Raw genomic sequence first — 18,765 nt, 5'->3', positions numbered from 1 at the left:
GAAACGGGCGTCCCAGAAAGGGAGTCTTGCTGGGCCATCAGGTGCCAAGGACGAGTGACGCTGCAGCTGATCTTGATCAAGATCACTATGCTTCTGCAGAAGGAAGGGAAAGTGGAGGAATCAAATAGGAAGATACAGAGAAAACCGATCCTAAAGAACCGTCTGCGAGTAAAAAGCAGCGCACAGATGCCATACAACTAGTGAAGGCGGGCTATTGTGGCTGGCCTTGCCTTTATGGGGGGGGTGGGGGTGTGCAACAGCCTCCGGTGCAGTGGGTTACATGCTGGGCTGCTAACTGCAAGGTAGGCAGTTCAAACCCACCAGGCAATCCGGACAACGACGAGGCTGTCTGCTGCTCCAAAGGCATACAGGCTCTGAAGCCCCACGGAGCCCTTCCCGCAGGTCCCGAGGGTGGCAGAGAGTTGGAGTTGATGCCATGGCCTCAGGGCAGGTGGGTCCTGGGAGAGGGCTTCACACGTTGTCTGCTGTCTCTGCAGGAAGCACGGAAGTTCTCCACTTGATGTGCTTGGCCTCGGAGCAGGCCACCTCAAGCTGGGCAGCCCTGCTAATGCGGCAGCTAAGCACTGGCCTACTAACCTACAAGTCAGAAGTTCGAACCCATGGCCCGCTCCGTGGTTAAAGGGCATGGCGGCGGTCTTCTGGGAAGACATAGAGCCCAGGGAAACCCGGTGGGGTAGTTCGACTCAGTCTTATGGGGTCCCTCAGAGTTGAAATGGACTCCCCGAGAATGGGTTTGGTGTAGAGGTGTTAATCAGCCTGCAAACCTGTAGCAATTGCCTTTTCTGTAGGCAAGGAAAGGGTGGCTTCTTGCTCCCCCAAGCACGTCTCAGACAGGTGCGGGGCTGCATTTCCTGCTGTGCGAAAAGTAGCCCACCCGCGCCCTTAGCCTTCCATCATGCCCACACAGGAGCACAACTCTCTGCAGTCACACTTGCCCCTTTGGAAGAGACAGTTGGGGCTGGTTTAGAAATGCCAGCTTCGCCAGCTCCAAACGACGACCAGCAGGTTCGACCCACGAATGCTCGCCCTAGTCGACACGCTCTCTCCTCGCACCCCTCAGCCCAGCATTCCCAACGGGTCCCTTCGTCAGCTCAGGGTCAGCGTATGGGTGACTTGAGGACCAAGGCCATAATCCATACCCGTATGCACAAGGTGAAAGGTAGGCTCCCCAGCGTTATAGCATTGGCCTATCACCGGAACAAAGTCTTTTCATCAACAGTGGAGTATAAATGACGACCTACATCGTGCACAGAGGTGTAAGGAACAGCTAGTAAATGGAAGGGAAACTCTGTGTTAAGTTTCCAAGGTTTTGGGTTGTTTTTTTTTGGGGGGGGGGTTCCCCCTTCCACTTGACATCGATGTTTAGGTTTTTATTAAGGCACATTTACCAGTTCAGCTCTGCAAACAAACACACTGAGAACTGAACCCAGGTTCTGAGTGCTGCCTTTGGCTAGCCAGAGGTCTGAGGAGCATTATTAACGTCTCTCTACCTGTCATTAACTGCTCTTACTGCTGTTTTTCTATGGTAAAGGAAAGATCATGCCATCTTTTTGCCAGCCCACCATTGTAAGCATCGGATGAGATCATGTCTGCAAGAGACTCATCATCTTTGTACCCGGCACTGCAAATGTCCCCTATTACTAAACTAATGTCGTCAGTTAACACAGGTCAGATCACAGCCGGTCTTGTCAAAGTACGTTATCCGTCGTGTGTCTCTGCATGGGCATTAAACCCTGTTAGATTCTGAAGATACTCAAGTAAAAGATCCTTTTACAATCATGAGAAAGGTCCCAGTCATACTGTATGGGTGGCTACAAGTCAGTTAATTTCTAAACACCGATTATTCCATTTAAAGCATTCAAAACCAAAAGAAAGAAAAACCGTACAAGTATGTGGGCCTACCACGTAAGTATATCGTATGACTACAATATAGGCAATTTTTCTGGCTATTTTCAGTATACTGGTGGATTATCTAATGAAAGAAGCAATACGTACGTGTGTGTTAAGATACTAATTTGGATATTGATCAATTAAATGAGGGTGTGGAGTAGGAAGTAGAGATTAACATAGCCCTGCTAAGACTGAAGTTTATTCTGTACCCAAAAAAAAGTCCACAAGATTCTGAAACACATTTGAAATGTGTGAAACCGAAGGAGCTTCAGGGGATGTTCCTTTATAAATACACTCAGAAAAGGAAGGACAATTGGAACAGAGGTGATGTCTTTCAGACGATCGGGCTCCCTACAAAGTGCATGAAGTCGTGTACTTTTCTAATGAAGAGCTGGGCGTTAAAAGGAGAACAATGCAAACTCAGTGTTTCGTCCAATTAAAAGAAATCATTCAAAACTAAGGGTGTGAATGATCACAGTTCTTTTGTGTTCATGACATAGTCTACAAAGACAACTGTCACCACTGAAAACAAACATGATTCTCAAAAGACATGTCCTCATTCGGTCCATTGCATCAGTGACTTGGGGTTCTGTGACTTGGAGTGGGGAGCTTGGTCAGTGGAACATCCCGATGTGCACACATCACCCTATTTTAACTGAACATGAAAAGGCAAAAACATCCTTCTGTACCAAGTACAGTTGGGTTCCCGTTTGGCAGAAATTAAATGGTCACCTGAGAAATGTTGGACAGACGTTAGCATTCACGTTTTAAAACCCCGGGGTGTCTCTGCTGATCATTTTGTCTAAGGTGATTTAAACAGCGAGAGCATCACACCGAGGCTAGCTTAGACAGATAACCGCCCAGTGTCTCATTGTCCTCTGCTGACAGAAATTATATTCTTTGAAGACCGACTTAGCCATAAAGCATGTTGTTGGGTGTGGTGGTGGTGTTTACTTAGTGAAGAAGACTTTTGTGGACTTTCTTTTTTAAGAAGCCAGGTGTAGGTTGGGGTGAGGGGGAAGAACCAATTATGGGTGAAAAACAGTGTTGCATGTAGAAGGAAAATGAAGAAGCATTTCTTTGCATGGCCTCTAAGATGTTATTCCCAATACTTGGAGGTTTTCGTTCTCTCCGGTTAAGGCGATTGATATTTTTCTGTGGGTCTCAGTAGCAAACCATGTTATTTAGACTCTCACCTGGCACGCTACCACCTCTGGCCCGCCCTTGAGCCCCTCGCCGGCAAAGGTCTCCAGGTGCAGTTTGGGTAACTGCAGGGTGAAGTCATTCCTGCTTGCCGCAGTCCGTGACAGCGAGATCTGATCTCTGACCTAAAGGGAAAAAAACAGCATCAATGGTAATTCCCCTTCAGACACATTAACTGGGATGAACTGGGTCCCCTTGAGCCCACTGAGTGGACTTGCATTGATCGCTGGACCTGAAATCCATGAATAAATTTAGGACTAATTGATTTTTCGTTGCAAATAAATCTCTAATTCAGAGTGCTGGGGGAGAATGTTAAGAAGAAAAAGCACCCTCCCAAAGCTTGCAGTGAGGGAGGGGAGAGTTGAGAGTCACGGGCACTCTGCTCATCAAGAGGCTTCGGATTTTTTCCCCCACAGCTCAAATCTCAAAATAAAAAGACAAGGAGGGAGGGGAAGGAAGAGTTACTATCATTTCCTTAATAACCCTCTTAGTTTACCCGATATTTGTTGATAGGTACGGGATGAGGTTGTTATGAGGTATAATTAGTCTTTGAAAAGAAAACTTCAATGATATGAACCCTGGAATCAAAACAAATATGCTGAACACAGACACTTGAAAGAGGCTGCTTGCCTTCTTTCTTCTCCTTAAAACTGAAGCAGTTTTTAAACTCTAGTCTTAACGATTAAATCCATATAAACCAACTCAGTCACACAACTTCTAAATAAGATAGCACTGAGACAAAATCAGTAGTATTTGTACTATATTTCTAAGTACTCGGAAAGGTAACAATACAAACACATCACAGATATAGAAAAAACACCGATTCGCTAGCCAGTAAAGGAACCACACGCCGTTGATATCACACTGCCACCTTCTGGGAAAATAGGGAAATGCTCCCCGCCCGGTGGGCTAGACTGAAGAAAGGGTCGGAAACACATATTTTGGTTTTTTCATTCCAAACTTAGCAAAAGCCTTAAAAGTCCGCAGTTTGGCTTGTGTTTCAGGTGAATAAACTCTCCTGTTTAATCACATAATTTAAAATCTTGCATTTTCATGGGTGGATCTGTTTTATTTCTTTTTTCTTTTTAATCAATTTATTGGGGTTCATACAATTCATCACAATACATAGATCAATTGTGTAAAGCACACCTATACATTTGTTGCCCTCATTATTCCCAAAATTTGCTTTCCTCTTGGGTTCCCGGAATCAGCTCATTTTGGATCTGTTTTCTAATTTCCCTTTGACTTTAATCGTTTCTTAATAATGTCTCACTTGGACAGCACACATTTATTTGACCATTGTCATGCAACCAGCTCAAAGATACCAGATATGAAGAGTTTATCTGGAGAGAAAACAATAAAAGAACAAGACCCACTGCCCCAATAAAAATGCTTATTTCTCTAGGTTGAGCAAGTTCAATTGCTTGGCTAGGTGTGATATCAAAAAAGCATCCCCTTCATTTTTCTATTCTACCAGGCAGAGCGTGTAAAACGGGGGGAATTGCTCTGTGGTCCAAGAATGAACTCCCTCTGAAAGCCGCCCCCCGCGCGCGCGTGTGTGTGCGCGCGCACACCCCCCCCCCCACACACACACACACACACACACGGCTGCCTGCTCCTTGGAGCACCGGTGACCAGCCATCACACACAAAAACAGAATGGCCGTAATTGTTCATGCTAATCTGTGGGCATAAAAATCCTGATATTTCCCAAGCTGATCTTAAGAATTCCTGTCAATACCAACGGCTGCAAAAGCATGCACACTAATGCAATTTTCATAATAGCGTTAGGGCTCTACGCGTGCGGTCGTCACGATTCATCATAGGTATTTATCCCGACCAAACCTTCACCGGTCTTCAGGCAGGATGAGAATGCTAGTGAGCTCACTTAAACAGAACAAGATCAAACATATTTTACAAATGTTTGTTTTAGGTTTTATATTCTATGTGTATAGTGCCTTCTCTTGCCTTTTTTTGTCACTGATGTGCACACAGATAAAAGAAAACATTAATGCGGTTTAAGGTACTGAGAATTTATCAACATCAAACCGCCAGTGTTTTGCCTTCTACCCTTCTGAACCAAAGTCAATAGATCTAAATATTTTACTGCACCCTGGCCAATTCATTGTTTGATGTTTAAAAACTCACCCGGAATCAAAGAAAATTTATTAAATTTGAGCCCCCAAATGAGATACTATTAGCTTTGAAAGTCAAGTTTAACTGCGATATTGATGATTCTCTTTTTTCTGTGACAAAACTCACTAGGGAAATCCTGGGCGTCAAAGTACAAAAGCAGATTGCGAACACGGGCAAGGGGCTGGGGGTGGGGCCAGGAGCAATGGGGGTGAACCCTCCGCCGGGCTGGGGCTACCTGGCCCATCCGGCCGCCGGACAGCAGGGCTTGGGCTTCGTCTCTGAGGCTGGGCAACCAGTGAGTGGCATCTTATAACCTCTAAGTAAAGTGGGTGAGCAACGCCACGTGGGGACATCGGCATTTAACACTTTGCTTTATTTTCAAATGAACATTTTCACAACAGCACTATCTCACTTAGAAAAGTGAGTCACTTTTCAGACTGACTCCTCCCAAAACACTCTAAGTGCCGCTGTTGTTGCTAAACCTGATCATGGAAATCATCAATATCAAATTCTTTGCAACATGCATGCGAGCTGATACTTTCATTTCAAACCTTCTGCTAAACTGGACAGTGGCAGCAAGAGACTCTGCCCAGGGGACATGGAACAGAAGCAGGATGGTCTATTTCTCTACTAAAATTTTAAATCATCTCCTTTTTAAGCTATCCTGAAATCATGAGGGTAGATACTGAAATTTTCTCATAATAATCAGAAATTTGGTGTCCATGGTGTGTGTGTGTGTGTGTGTGTGTGTGTGTGTGTGTGTGTGTGTGTGTGTTTAAAGTCTTACAAATGATTGGCTAGGAATTATTTTTCTTTTCATGGAAACAGAATCTCCCGCCCCCTGCATCCTCTTGGGGAGACACGAAACAGGGCCAGGAGGACAAGCGCCGCTCTCACGGTGCGTGCACAATAACAAGAGGAGGGGAAGATGGTGAGGACCAGGTGAAAGAGAGGGGTGCAGGGGAAGGGTGGTCGAAAGAATGCAGAAAGAAGCATGAATTTCAGGAGGGCAATCAGGATAAACAGGCGGATTTGACACAGAAGAACGGGAAGGAAGCTGGCTGTGACCTGAATGCATTAGATTTGCTCTTAAGAAAAACAGAACAAACACGGGCAAGGAGAGCCAGTGTGGGCTGCTTTAGGAGAAAACACCCCATTGGATGCCAACTGGCTCTTTTCCCGGGTGCAGACCTGGGGTCAAAAGACCTGAAAGGTCACAATTGTAGAACAGAACAATTCTTTTTCTTCCTGAAAGAACAAGCAGATGTACCTGTAAGGCACCAATTTTGGGGGTGGTGTAAGATTGAAACATCAGTGGCTGAGTTAAGATACAATCAGAGTTTCAAATTTCAAAGTCATGTCAAATTATCATTCGAAAAGGTATTCTTTGGTTCTGTCTACAGCACACATTACAGCATCCCTCATCTAATTGGGACTCTACACTCTTCACTTATTTATGTATAAAGATAAGCAATAAAAACACATTAAATGTTTTTCTACTTTGTGGGGTCTAGCAGTCCCTTTTTAACAGATAACAAATTTTTCACAAGAGTTTACAATTGTCACATTGTAGATATTTTTTGTAGCACTCAATAGAAGGTAGGATTTCACAATGTTTTGAAAAAGAATAAAGAAAAAAAATGTCTATGTGGCTACCTTAGAAAATTTTTACTTTTCAAAATCCCAATTTACATTCTCCCTTTCAAAAACCCAGTCTTCTAGTATAGGTGCTACAAGAAACAAGAGGAGCAGAGAGAACAATAAATGGGATGTTCTGAAAGGTCAGTCAGTATTATAAAACATATAGTTACCTGACTAAAAAAGACAGGCCCTGGTGGTGTGATGGTTTAAGCCTGGGGCTGCTAACCACAAGGTTAGTAGTTCAAAACCGTCTGACATTTCACAGGAGAAAGGTGAGGCTGACTGCTCCCCGACAGATACCGACACCCGTAGGAGCATTTCTATACTGTCCTGTCCGGCTACTGGCAGTCAGAATGAACTTGGTGGCAGTGGGTTGGGGTTTATTGTAATAATCTCGTTCCAGATTAAAATGAAAGCATAAGGCCAGTGTTGTATGGTTCCACTCCTCGAAATAACCAAGACTCACAAGCCACCATCGTGTTGTACAGATTTCTGTGTCTCTACCATAACACCAAAAGGCTATTTCTGCTAGCTACGTCAACTACAAAGCTTAAACTAAAAATCAACCTGAAAGTACCGTGGACTTGCCAGAAGAACAAACAGATCGGTCTGGGCAGACGCACAGGCAAAATGCGCTGAGAAGGAAGGCTCTTGCAGCACTTAGGCTCACAGACTTCAGACATGTAATCAGGAGAGACCAGGCCCTGGAAAAGGACATCGTGCTTGGTAGGCATCAGGCCGAGTGGCCAAAAAGAGGACGGTGCTGGACGAGATGATGGACACAGTGGCTGCAACAATGGGGCTCAAACAGAGCACGTGCCAGGACGGCAGCACGGGGAGTGGTTTCCTCCTGTTGTGCACGGGGGCGCATGCGTTGGAACTCAGCTAATGGCACTCACAAAAAACTTAAATGGGTCATTTTTTCCCCAAAGGAAACTCGTTCACTTCTCAGAACGAGGACCTATATAGTTTTCCATGCACTACTCTCTCTGTACCTAATGTGCCAATTAAAAAACAAATCATGACATGCAATACTAGTTGTGATGGTATGAGTGGGATTCCAAGAAGGAAAGATTCCACCCAAAGCTGATACATTTAATAACACGTGGAAGATGGATGTGGTAACTGATCCTGAATGAATCAGAAGACAACTGGAAGACACAGAGTCGCTGCACAAAAAACAACTGGTCCATGTTCAACCATTGCTGGAGGTAGCGCGTGATCAAGAACTGGCAGGAATGAAGGGAGCAGTCCGAGCTGAACTCACATTGAGTACAACAAATGGTCGTTCAAAAGTAGAGGCAACTCGGCAGGTGCTCACTCATCTGTGCCAAGGACTTGGAAGATACCTACCTGGCCAGCTAACTGGAATGAATCCTTACTTGTGCCTGTGTTAGTCTGAGTACTTTAGAGAAACAAATCCACAGAAACTCATGTATATGAGAGAGTTTTATATAAAGATTAAGTGTGCATCAGGAAAACATCCCAACCCAGTGCTGCCCAAGCCCACATGTCCAACATTAACCTATATGTCCAACACCAATCCACGAAGTCCTTCTCCATCTCACAAAACACAGGCAATGACGCCAACTGCAGGAAGAAAGCCAAATCAGTGAGCGTGTAAGCATCTCAGTGCTGGCAAGGGTCTCTACACAGCTGCTCCAACACCCAGGGCTGCATCAGGGTAGTCCATGTGGCTTCTCCTTGAGGATGTCTTGCAGGAAGTGAGCCTTGCCAGCTGAAGCCGGGAACTGGCTAAGGCCGCTGCACCCTGGTCGGACCATCCCAAAGCAAGAGACCAGAGAACTAGAAAGGCGAGGCTCACCAAGCCATTTATCCCTCTTCCTTTCAATTAACCCCACGTGTTTATCGGCCAGGTTGGCACAATAAACTAACTACCTCAGTGCCCATTCCCAAGAAATGTGATCCAACAAAATTCAGGATCATGCAACAATGTCATTAATATCACATTGCAGGTAAAAATTTGCTGAAGACAATTCAAAAAACATTGCACCAGCACATGCGCATGGAACTGCCAGAAATTCAAGTCAGATTCAGAAGAGGAATGTGTAAGGAAAGACTGTCATTATTCATGCCAAATGGCTCTTGACTGAAAGCAGAGATTACCAAAAAGATATTGACCTGAGTTTCATGCCGAGGCATTCCACTCTCTAGACTAGTGGAAATTGTACATGATACTGCAAAGAGCCGGAATCCCAGAATCTTTCACTGTGCTTTTTAGAACCTGTGCTTCTAACAGAACAAGAGTTGGAAGAGGATACAGAGGAGGTTTTTTGTTCGTTTGTTTCTGGATTTCTAAGTCAGGAAAAGTGTGTATCAGGATTAAGTCCTTTGACCATACTTATTCTATTTGTGTGCCGAGCAAATAATCAGGGAATTGGGACTAAATGAAGAAGAATGCCGCATCAGGACTTAGGGAGACACTCATTAATAGCCTGAAATATGAAGATACACACTTGGCTTGCTGAAACTGATGATGATGTAAAGCACTTGCTGATGAAGATCAAGCTCTCAGTCAGCATTGCACCTCGGCATAAAGAAAATTTAAATCCTCACAGCTGCATCAATAGAGCAATATCATTTTGATAAATGGAGAAAAGACTGAAGTCATCAAGGATTTCATGTTACTTGGATCCATCAGCATCATGAAAGCAGTAGTCAAGAAACCCTCTGCCTTCTTTTGTACTTTTCCCCACTTCCATTCTTTTTTTCATACTACAGTCAGAGCAAGGGCCCGCACACTACAGCCCAAGGACCTAATACCATCTGTTCTTAAGAATAAAACTTTATCGGAACACAGCCACACCCACTCAATTATCTATTCTCTAAAGTTGCTCATCTACTATAATAAGCCATTGTGGTTCACAAAGCTTTATGGACCCCAAACCTAAAATATTTACTATCTGGACCTTCACAGAAAAAGTGTGCATCTCCTGCCCTAGAGATACAAAAGGAACGATCAACCATACTTCCACCCTCTATACTATTTGTTTTAAATGACCACCTCGCACCAGGGAACCAATAAACAATTTCTCGTGAGTCAGTCTTTTATCCATCCACACAGGCTTCCATCTCATAGACACAGAGTCCTTTCTTCCAGTGCTTCACAAAATGAGTACCCTAGCAATGCCCGTGGAAGCAGCAGTCGAGCAATCCAATGACCCACTGCGTGGGTAAATCCAAGGCACAAGACTTCATAAAGCAAGGGTGGCACTTTGAGGAATAAGCGACGCCTGACCCAAGCCATAGTATTTTCAAAAGACTTGTGTGCACGTGAAAGTTGGACACTGAATAAGGAAGATGGAAGAAATGATGCAATTGGACTGTGGTGCTGGCAAAGAATACTGAAAGAGCCATGGACTTCCAAAAGAACAAACAAAAACCCCTCTTGGAATTGGAATTACATTAGACTCCAGGAGAATGAGACTTTGTCTCACATACTTTGAACTTGTGATTGGGAGGAACCGTCCCCGAGGACAGGACATCATGCAAGGTCAGAAGAGAGGCAGTGGAAAAGAGGAAGATCTTCAAGAAGATGGATTGGCATAGTGTGTGCAACAAAGGACTCACACATTGCAACACTTGTGAGGACGGCATAAGACCCGGCAGTGTTCCATTCGGTTGTGCACAGAGCACTGAGTCGGGCCTGCCTCCATGGGGCCAAATAACAACATCTCCTGATGTGTTTTCTAGTTTCTCACAGCCTCGCATGCCATTTCAGCAGGCCTAACCTACCGCTCAGTCCAATCCCGAATCAAGAGAGCAAGTGGCTGGATCCTGGTCAGCACGGGGATGGAGAGAGGGGGTATTAGCCTGCATAACTGCATTCATCAAGAAAACCATTATGCATTCAGTATGGGATCAAATAAGCATGCCATTCCAAAGTCACACATTTCACAGGGCAGAAGAAATAAAGAATAATTTTAAATAGCTAGGTAGGCATTTCCTGGACTCTGGTGATTAAAGTCCAGTGACTGAAGCAGGGATCAGAATGTGCCAGTGTAAAGGAAATAACATGCAAGAATCTGATCCAGACACTCCGTTGGCACTATGAGTCAATGCCAACTCAGTGTGAGATGATGGGCCACGGTGGAAGAGTCCACCAGGTTTCCACAGCTCTATTCTTCAGGGAAGCAGACTGCCACACCTTTCTCCCGTGCAGCGGCTGCTCGGTTCAAACTGCTGGCCTTTATGTTAGCAGTTCAGAGCTAACCACTGCTAACCAAGGACCCTTTGAAGAATCTGCACGACACATCTAAACAGGTACCTTCTTTTACCTTTCACTATTTAATTAATGAAACGGATGGATAAAGTATGGTACTATTGGTATTACTGAAAATACTGGTAGCCTGTTTTAAAGTACTTTATTTGTTAAAGCACCCTTTTAAAGGTAGTGCTTTTGAAGGTACTTTTTCTTTAAGGTACTTTTAAGGTAGCATTTTTAAAAGCACATTCAAACACACCGTATCCTTTTCAAAGAACTCACTGCAGTGCCTCACTTGATACTGCCACCCACCTGGTGAAACAGCACGTCTGGGGTCACTGGCCCCGGAGCTCACAGCAGCAAACAATCATGTCTCTTAAGAACTATGTATGAACAGTCAATAATTGTGAGATTGTTTATGGTTTGGGAGATTCTCCCATTTCCTGAACTGAAAAAAACACCCCTCCCACCCCCTGTCTTTGCCCCTGTCTGGCAATGATAGGAAACATGTATAAGTTCCATAAAGTAGTTTTATGATAAACTCTGGAAAATATTATTTCAACACCCTAATTTCCCTTAAGAGTTTCACTCCTGGGCATTCTCAGTTTTATTCATTCTCCCTGTCTTCCTCTTTCTCCCTCTTCTTCTTCTTTGTCTTCTCTCTCTCTCACACACACACGCTCACACTCACACAATTATACCGCGACACATTACCTATGCACCAATCACCCTCACAGGATAGTTAACCTCCCAAGGGGAAACTCCCCAGGTGACAATGTCACAGGATGCATGTTGTGCTCCAAGCCTGCTGGGCTGAGCCCTTGGCCCCCTCTCAGTTGAAGAAGACCCCAGAGCAGGCGCAGAAGCGGCTCCTCATCAGAAGAGATGGAGGTAAGCAGTTAGCCTGTTTGCGTGGGCATGTTAGTTAACTTCATCTACGACCCAGTGGCTTCAACAATGGACTCGGGCACAAGAAGAGCTGTGAGGACAGTTTTGCTCTATTGTGCCTACACAACACAACAGGGTTGCTATGGGTTGGAGTCAACTCGGTGGCACCTAACAACCACCACCACCACCCAGAAGCAGAGCCAGAACCCTCCAACGTCTGCCAGCTGCTGCCACCACAAAAGAGTGCAAAGCCCACCAGCAGCAGCAGCAGCAGCAGCGTATACATCATAGTTACATCCCCATTATGGAACTGGAAAACACACTGATCTCCTGAATCAAATTATCAAGCAGGTTACGTCCCAATTAAGGACCTGAAAAACCAACCCCTCAAATTACATTACTGAGTTTCAAAATAGGGTGATTTGATCATAGGCATCTGATAAAGATGCTAGACAGCATGACAAATCTGCAGTGTAGGTTCCCCACCAGAGAAAGCACCCCACTAACAGATTACCGTGACCTTGAGCTATCTACACAAACACACAGAAAGAAAAGGGGTGGGGGGGACACCCAGGCTTGAGAATAAAGATAAATTTATTCATTTTTTTATAGTTCTACAGAGATATTTTCTTTCCTGGAGTAAATTATTTCAAACCAGATGTGGCCAAAATTAGTTATTTACATGGGTCTAAGCTAAAAGAGAGAGAGAGAGAGTTAAGCACATGTACATGACATTCGGCAGTGTCTTATCTTTAGTTTGTCAAGGTTTTTAAATCCCTCTTGAGCTGGAGTACCGTTTTTAGCTTCGCTAGGTCAGAATGACACTGAGCAATATGAATGATGACACACAAGACAGCTATATGGACAGAGCTGTCATCAGCAAGCCAGCTGTGCTAACACCTGTATGTCCTGCACAGCTGATCTTCAGGAACCAGGCCCAAGAAAGTGGCCGGAGAGGAGTTTGAAGATCATAAATAACATTGAGAGCATTATTAATACACCACTAAAACTTGGGGGTTTGGAGACAGGAGGTTGTGTTTCCACTTTTGACATACTGTCAGTTTCATAAATTAACATTTATCGTGGGGGTTTTCTGTGCCTTACTGCGTACTCTGGAAAGTTAAAAGAAATAATCAAAGATAACCATGTAATGTTATTATTCCAGTTAACCATTTTTGTGATAAAAATATATAATCACGTTTAAGTTATGTGGCTGTGTTCACCTGCCATCTCCTGGGTCTTCTATTCCACAACCCTATTCTCAGAAGTAATCATCTCCCCTCTATTTCAAACTGGCCGCTGTCTGTAAAGTAGTTCACTGTGAGAACCCTCCTCTTTCTCAGCGACAGCCTTATCATTGCACTTACGTGGTGCTTTAGCGCCTGCTTAAGGAGCACTGGTGGCGCTGTGAGCTAAGCCTTCAGGTGGCTGACGGTCCCAGTAACTCTGCGGACAGTTCAAACCCACCAGCTGATCCTGTGGAAAAGACGTGGCCATCTGCTTCCACAAAAATCTACAGCCTTGGCAACCCTACAAGGTAGCTAGGAGTTGGAATCAACCCAAGGGCAGTGGATTTCATTTAGTTTGGTGAGCTCTTAATTATACTAAGTAAATACAGATTCCATTTTTAGCAATTGAATAGCAAATAAAGGGGATCACAACATCAGCAAGACTTTCATAAGGAATATAGTGATAACTTTAGTTATGTTTAGAGACTATGATAAAAATTCAACTCATTCAATAAGCATTCATTCCATGCCTGCTGGGTACCAGGCAGTGTGGTAAATGAACACTGTTGCATTGTTCATGAAGATGTAGATGAACAAGCATTGCTGTTGTTGGTTCCAACTCACAGCAACCTTGTGTACAACCAAAAGAAACCTGCCTGAACCTGCGCCATCTACACAATTGTTCGTTTAAGCCCACTGCTGCAGCCACTCCACCAAGCCAGCTCATTGCCAATCTTCCTATATTTTGCTGGTGCTCTATTTTAACCAAGCATGATGTCCATTTCCAGGTCATCATGATAACCAGATCTCTCCTGATAACATGTCTAAAACACGTAAATATGACATCAAAAGCACAGGTAACCAAAAAAAACAATAGAAGTGAACTTCATTATCATCTTTCTTAAAAAAGCAAAACTTTTGTGCATACAAGGACATTATGAAGCAAAGACAGCTTGGAGTAGAGGGTAGAAAGTAGCTGCAAAGCACATATAGCAGAAGTATTGAGCATCCAGAATTATAGGAACCCTAGTGGCTCAGTGACTAAGGATTTGGCTGCTATCTGAAAGGTAAGTGGTTCAAGCCCACCACTCATTCAGAAGAAATATGGGGCAGTTTGCTTCTGTAAAAAAAATACTTCCTTGGGAATCCAATGGGATAGTTCTACCCTATCCTATAAGGTCACTGTGAGTTGGAACCAATTTGCAACAATGGTTTGTGTGTTTTTCATCCAGATTGCAAAAACCTCAAACTCAACAACAAAAACTCAACCCTCAAATATTTTTTAAATGGGCGAAAACCATAGCTACACATTTCTTTTGGGGGGAATGAAAAGCAATATGCAAACAAGCCCATGTTTAAAATGCTCTACATCATTAAACCAAAACCCCAAACACAACAAACCCACCGCCACTGAATTGATTACGACTCATAGAAGCCCTATGGAGCAGAAATCCCCAAGTCTATGTGGCCTACGGACCCCTTCTCAGAAGAAAAATACTCACCACCCCTCTCACAATTAACAACTTTTGAACTGGACCCCATAATCCTGGATAAAGTAAGTATCTGCTTCTGCCGCCTCCCTGGGTTATTCCAGCACACCTCAAGCAGCAGTGTCACCCAGTTCAGGAAACAGTAATTTACAGACTTTGGGAGGCTGAGATTTCTACTGCAGCAGGCAGCCTCATCATTCTCCAAGGAATGCCTTGTGGGTTTGAACTGCCAACGTTGCACTTAGCACTCCAGTGCTACCAGAAGCAGGGCTCGGAAGGACTGAGCTACATGAGGGCTCAACAACATGGTTGTTGGTGTTATTGTTAGGTTCTGTCTGCAACAGAATGAAGAACTGCCCAGTCTTGTGTCATTCTCACTACTGCTGTTACATTTGCACTCATTGTTGCAGCCCCTGTGTAAACCCAGCTCATCAGGAGGCCTCTTCTTTTTTGCTGATGAAGCCCTTTAGTGACTGGTCTCTCCCAATAGCATATCCAAATTACAAGAGACCAGTGTCACCATCCTGACTTCTAGGGAGCATTCTCGCTATACTTCTTCTAAGACCGATTTGTTTGTTTTTCTGGCAGTCGGAGGCACTTTCAATATTCTTTGTCAACACCACAATTCAAATGCACCAATTCTTCTCTGGGCTTCCTTATTCACGATCCAGTTTTTGCATGCATTTGGGGCAATTGAAGATACCATGGCTTGGATCAAGCACATTTTAGTGTTCAAAGTGACATCTTTGCTCTAACATTTTAAGAAGGTCATTTGAACTTCTCCTGCAATATCACTGGCTCTTGATCATATGCTACCCCTTGAAATATCTGAATGTGGGCCAGTTCTTTTTGTTACAGTGACTCTGTGTATTCCTACCATCATCTTTTGATGCTTCTTGCACAAGTCAATATTTTGCTCTTAGAATCCTTCAATACTGTAAATCGAGGCATGATTTTTTTTTCAGCTTAAGATACACTATGAGTGTGTTCTTTCTTTTCTACTTTCTTCCTCTAGGTCTTTCCACACTCCATTGTAATATTTTACTGTGTTTTCTTAGGCTGTCTTTGGAAATTTCACATTCAATTCTTTTACTTCATCGTCTCTTCCATTTGCTTTAGTTATTCTGTGCTCAAAAGCAAGTTTCTGAGTCTCTTCTTTCTTTCTAATGACCTTTTTTTCATGTATGTACTTTTGCATTTTTTGCCACAACTCATCTAGTCTTTGGCCATTGGTATTCAATGTGTCAAATTCAGATGTTTTCTGAATTCAGGTGGCATGTACTCAGGGACTTAATTTGGCTCTCGTGATTTTGTTTTCATTTTCTTCAACTGCAACCTGCATTTACATCACAGCAACACACAACAAACAGAGTATGACAAAGTGACAGATAAATGGTGATCAGTATCATGAGTCATTAAAGAGTACAAATCAAACACAAAATGCTATACCACTCTGCCTTCACTCCAAAGGCCCTCGTCAAACTGTGAAAAAGAGCTTGGCAAGGGTGTTGGGAACACGGGGCGCTCATCCACTGCGGGAAGGAATAGAAAATGGCATATAGCAATTACGGAAAAGAGTTTTGTGGCTTGTCCAAAACTTAACATACCATTACCATACCATTTGTCGATATTATTCCATTCCTCAGTATATATATAAACCCAAGAGAACTGAACAAACTGTCCACATGAAAAATTGCACACAAATGTTCATTGAAAAAATATTTATTATTGGCCTTTTAGACGAGCTAAGGGACTTTTGAATTTCTTTTCCAAATCTGTTCAACAAATACATATTTATGATTATCACGAAGTGAAAATCACCAAAATGGTTACAAATGCATAAACACAGTATGCCATATTCATAGCATATCATTTATTATGCAGCTATAAAAAAGCATAAAGTACAGATACATGCTGCAACATGGATGAACCTTAAAAACTTGATGCTAATAAACGATTCCAGACACAAAAGGATTAAGTATTGTATGATTCCCTGTATAAGAAATAGCTAGCATTTTAAAACCCATAGAGAAAGTATATTAATGGTGATAAGTACGGAAGGTGGGGGAAAACATGGTAAGTAAGTGGCTGCTAATGGAAACGTTCTTCTTGGGGTGATGGACTGTTCTGGAATTAGACAGCGGTGATGGCTGCTTGACACTATGAGTGTGCACTAAAAGCCATGTGTTACAACTCTAAAATGATTTCGATGATGAAGTCAACAACAAAAGTACAATAGTTGTGGTCTTGCTAAAAAACAAAAACAAGATTCAACTTCATATAGAAATGTGTGTATAATATATGTACTTTATGGAAAACGATGAAGATGACAGTTTTATCTTCTCTTGTTCTTATTTTTCTTAACTCTCATAACTTGAGATTAGACACAAAATCACCTTAAACCCTTACCAAAAGTAAATTCTGACCATCGGTGAAAAGTAACATAAATTATATATGCACATACATATATATAAACACCTATAATTAAAATAAAATAGAACCTCTACTTCAAGAAGAGTATTGCAACCCATTTTTAAATACTATCTTCTCTGGCTGCTGTTGAGAGGATACACTGAACAACATCTTGCACAGTAACAGGTTCTGAGTGAACCACTGGGGACCTGAAGACGTTCCCCACAGTGTGCAGTCACTGTCACCTCCCTTTCTGGCATGTTCCTCCCCATTAGCACACACTCACTGCCTGCAAGTTTCCTAGCCAATCTTTTGAAGTACTGCTGTCATTTTTGCTCTGCTATATAAATTAACAATGAATTGCTTTTAAATAGAAAAGTTTGGCCTTTCTTGTTAAATGCTAGTGGCTCTGGTGACACAGTGGGCTGCTAACCGAAAGGTCGGTGGTTTGAAACCACCAGTTGCTATAACGGAGGAGGATGAGACAGGCTTATTCTGTAAAGATTTACAGCCCCAAAACCCTATGAAAATGCTCTACTCTGTCCTCTAGGATCGCTGCTAGTTGAGATTTACTCAATATCTCTCTGTGTGTGTGTGTGTGTGTGTGTGTGTGTGTGTGTGTGTGTGTGTGTATTGGGGGCTGTTGATTTTTGCTTTGTTTTGTTTTATCAGTCCCACATGAGATTTCAAAAATAATAGCTAGTCAAACTCTTTGCATAACAGTTTTAGGATTCTAAGAATTGGATTTAATGTGTCAAGTTTAAAAATTAGTAAATCTCAACAAAATGTAATCACTGTGCCTAAAAATATGTTTAGTTTAACCTCTTTAAAATAGACGCAATATAATATTTACTTAAGAACAAATCTATTTGATTACTTTTTCACAAGTTATTCACATTTAGCTCAATAGATGAAAAGTAGTTGTGTTTTTGAACAGCTGGTGGGTCGAAAAAGCACAAGCTGAACTAAGAAATAAAACAGCCATGCTGTTTGACTATTTACAGTAAGCTTTGCTAAAGGATTTTAATGTAATCACAATCAATTTCACTCTATCTTACAACAGCCTGGGATGTCCCTCCATATTACATGAATTTTCTCCAAGAAAGCAAAATGCCTCTGGCAAGTCTAATACTATGGTCATCGTGGTGACAGTGCTGATGGTGGTGTTGATGGTGACAGTGGTGCCGGCGGCGGCAGTGGTGGTGGTGGTGGTGGTGGTGGCAGTGGAGGTGGTGGTGGTGATTGTGATGGTGGTGGTGGTAATGATGGTGGTGAAGATGATGGTGGTGGTGGTGATGTTGATGGTGACAGTGGTGACGGTGGTGGTGGAGGTGGTGTTGCCGGAGGCGGTGGTGGTGGCAGTGGAGGTGGTAGTGATGGTGATGGTAGTGGTGGTGGTGGTGACAACTATGGTGGTGATGATGATGGTGGTGAAGATGGTTGTGGTGATGGTGACAGTGGTGGTGGTGGTGGCAGGGGAGGGGATGGGGGTGATGGCGCGGTGATGATGGTGGTGAAGATGGTGGTGAAGATGTTTGTGGTGGTAGTGGTCGTGGTAGCAGTGGTGGTGACAGTGGTGGTGGTGGTAAAGGTGGTAGTGGTGGCGGCAATAGGGGTGATGTTGGTGGTGA

The 18,765-nt window shown here is 43.3% G+C and overlaps 1 protein-coding gene across 1 annotated transcript in view; it reads right to left on the bottom strand.

Annotated features, from left to right (window-relative positions):
- CCDC171 (coiled-coil domain containing 171) overlaps window positions 1-18,765 on the bottom strand; it is a 303,642-nt gene that overhangs the window by 82,608 nt on the left and 202,269 nt on the right. Inside the window, exon 25 of the mRNA XM_004706542.2 lies at window positions 3,108-3,239. Coding sequence (XP_004706599.1) covers window positions 3,108-3,239 — 132 coding nt within the window. The remainder of the gene's footprint in view (window positions 1-3,107; window positions 3,240-18,765) is intronic.

The sequence above is a fragment of the Echinops telfairi genome, unplaced genomic scaffold (genome assembly GCF_000313985.2).
Source record: "Echinops telfairi isolate 266 unplaced genomic scaffold, ASM31398v2 ScPeMD7_25;HRSCAF=90, whole genome shotgun sequence".
In the NCBI taxonomy this organism is placed as follows: Eukaryota; Metazoa; Chordata; class Mammalia; order Afrosoricida; family Tenrecidae; genus Echinops; species Echinops telfairi.
The sequence above is the reverse complement of the archived record's forward strand: the minus strand, read 5'-3'. Positions and strand labels throughout refer to the sequence as shown.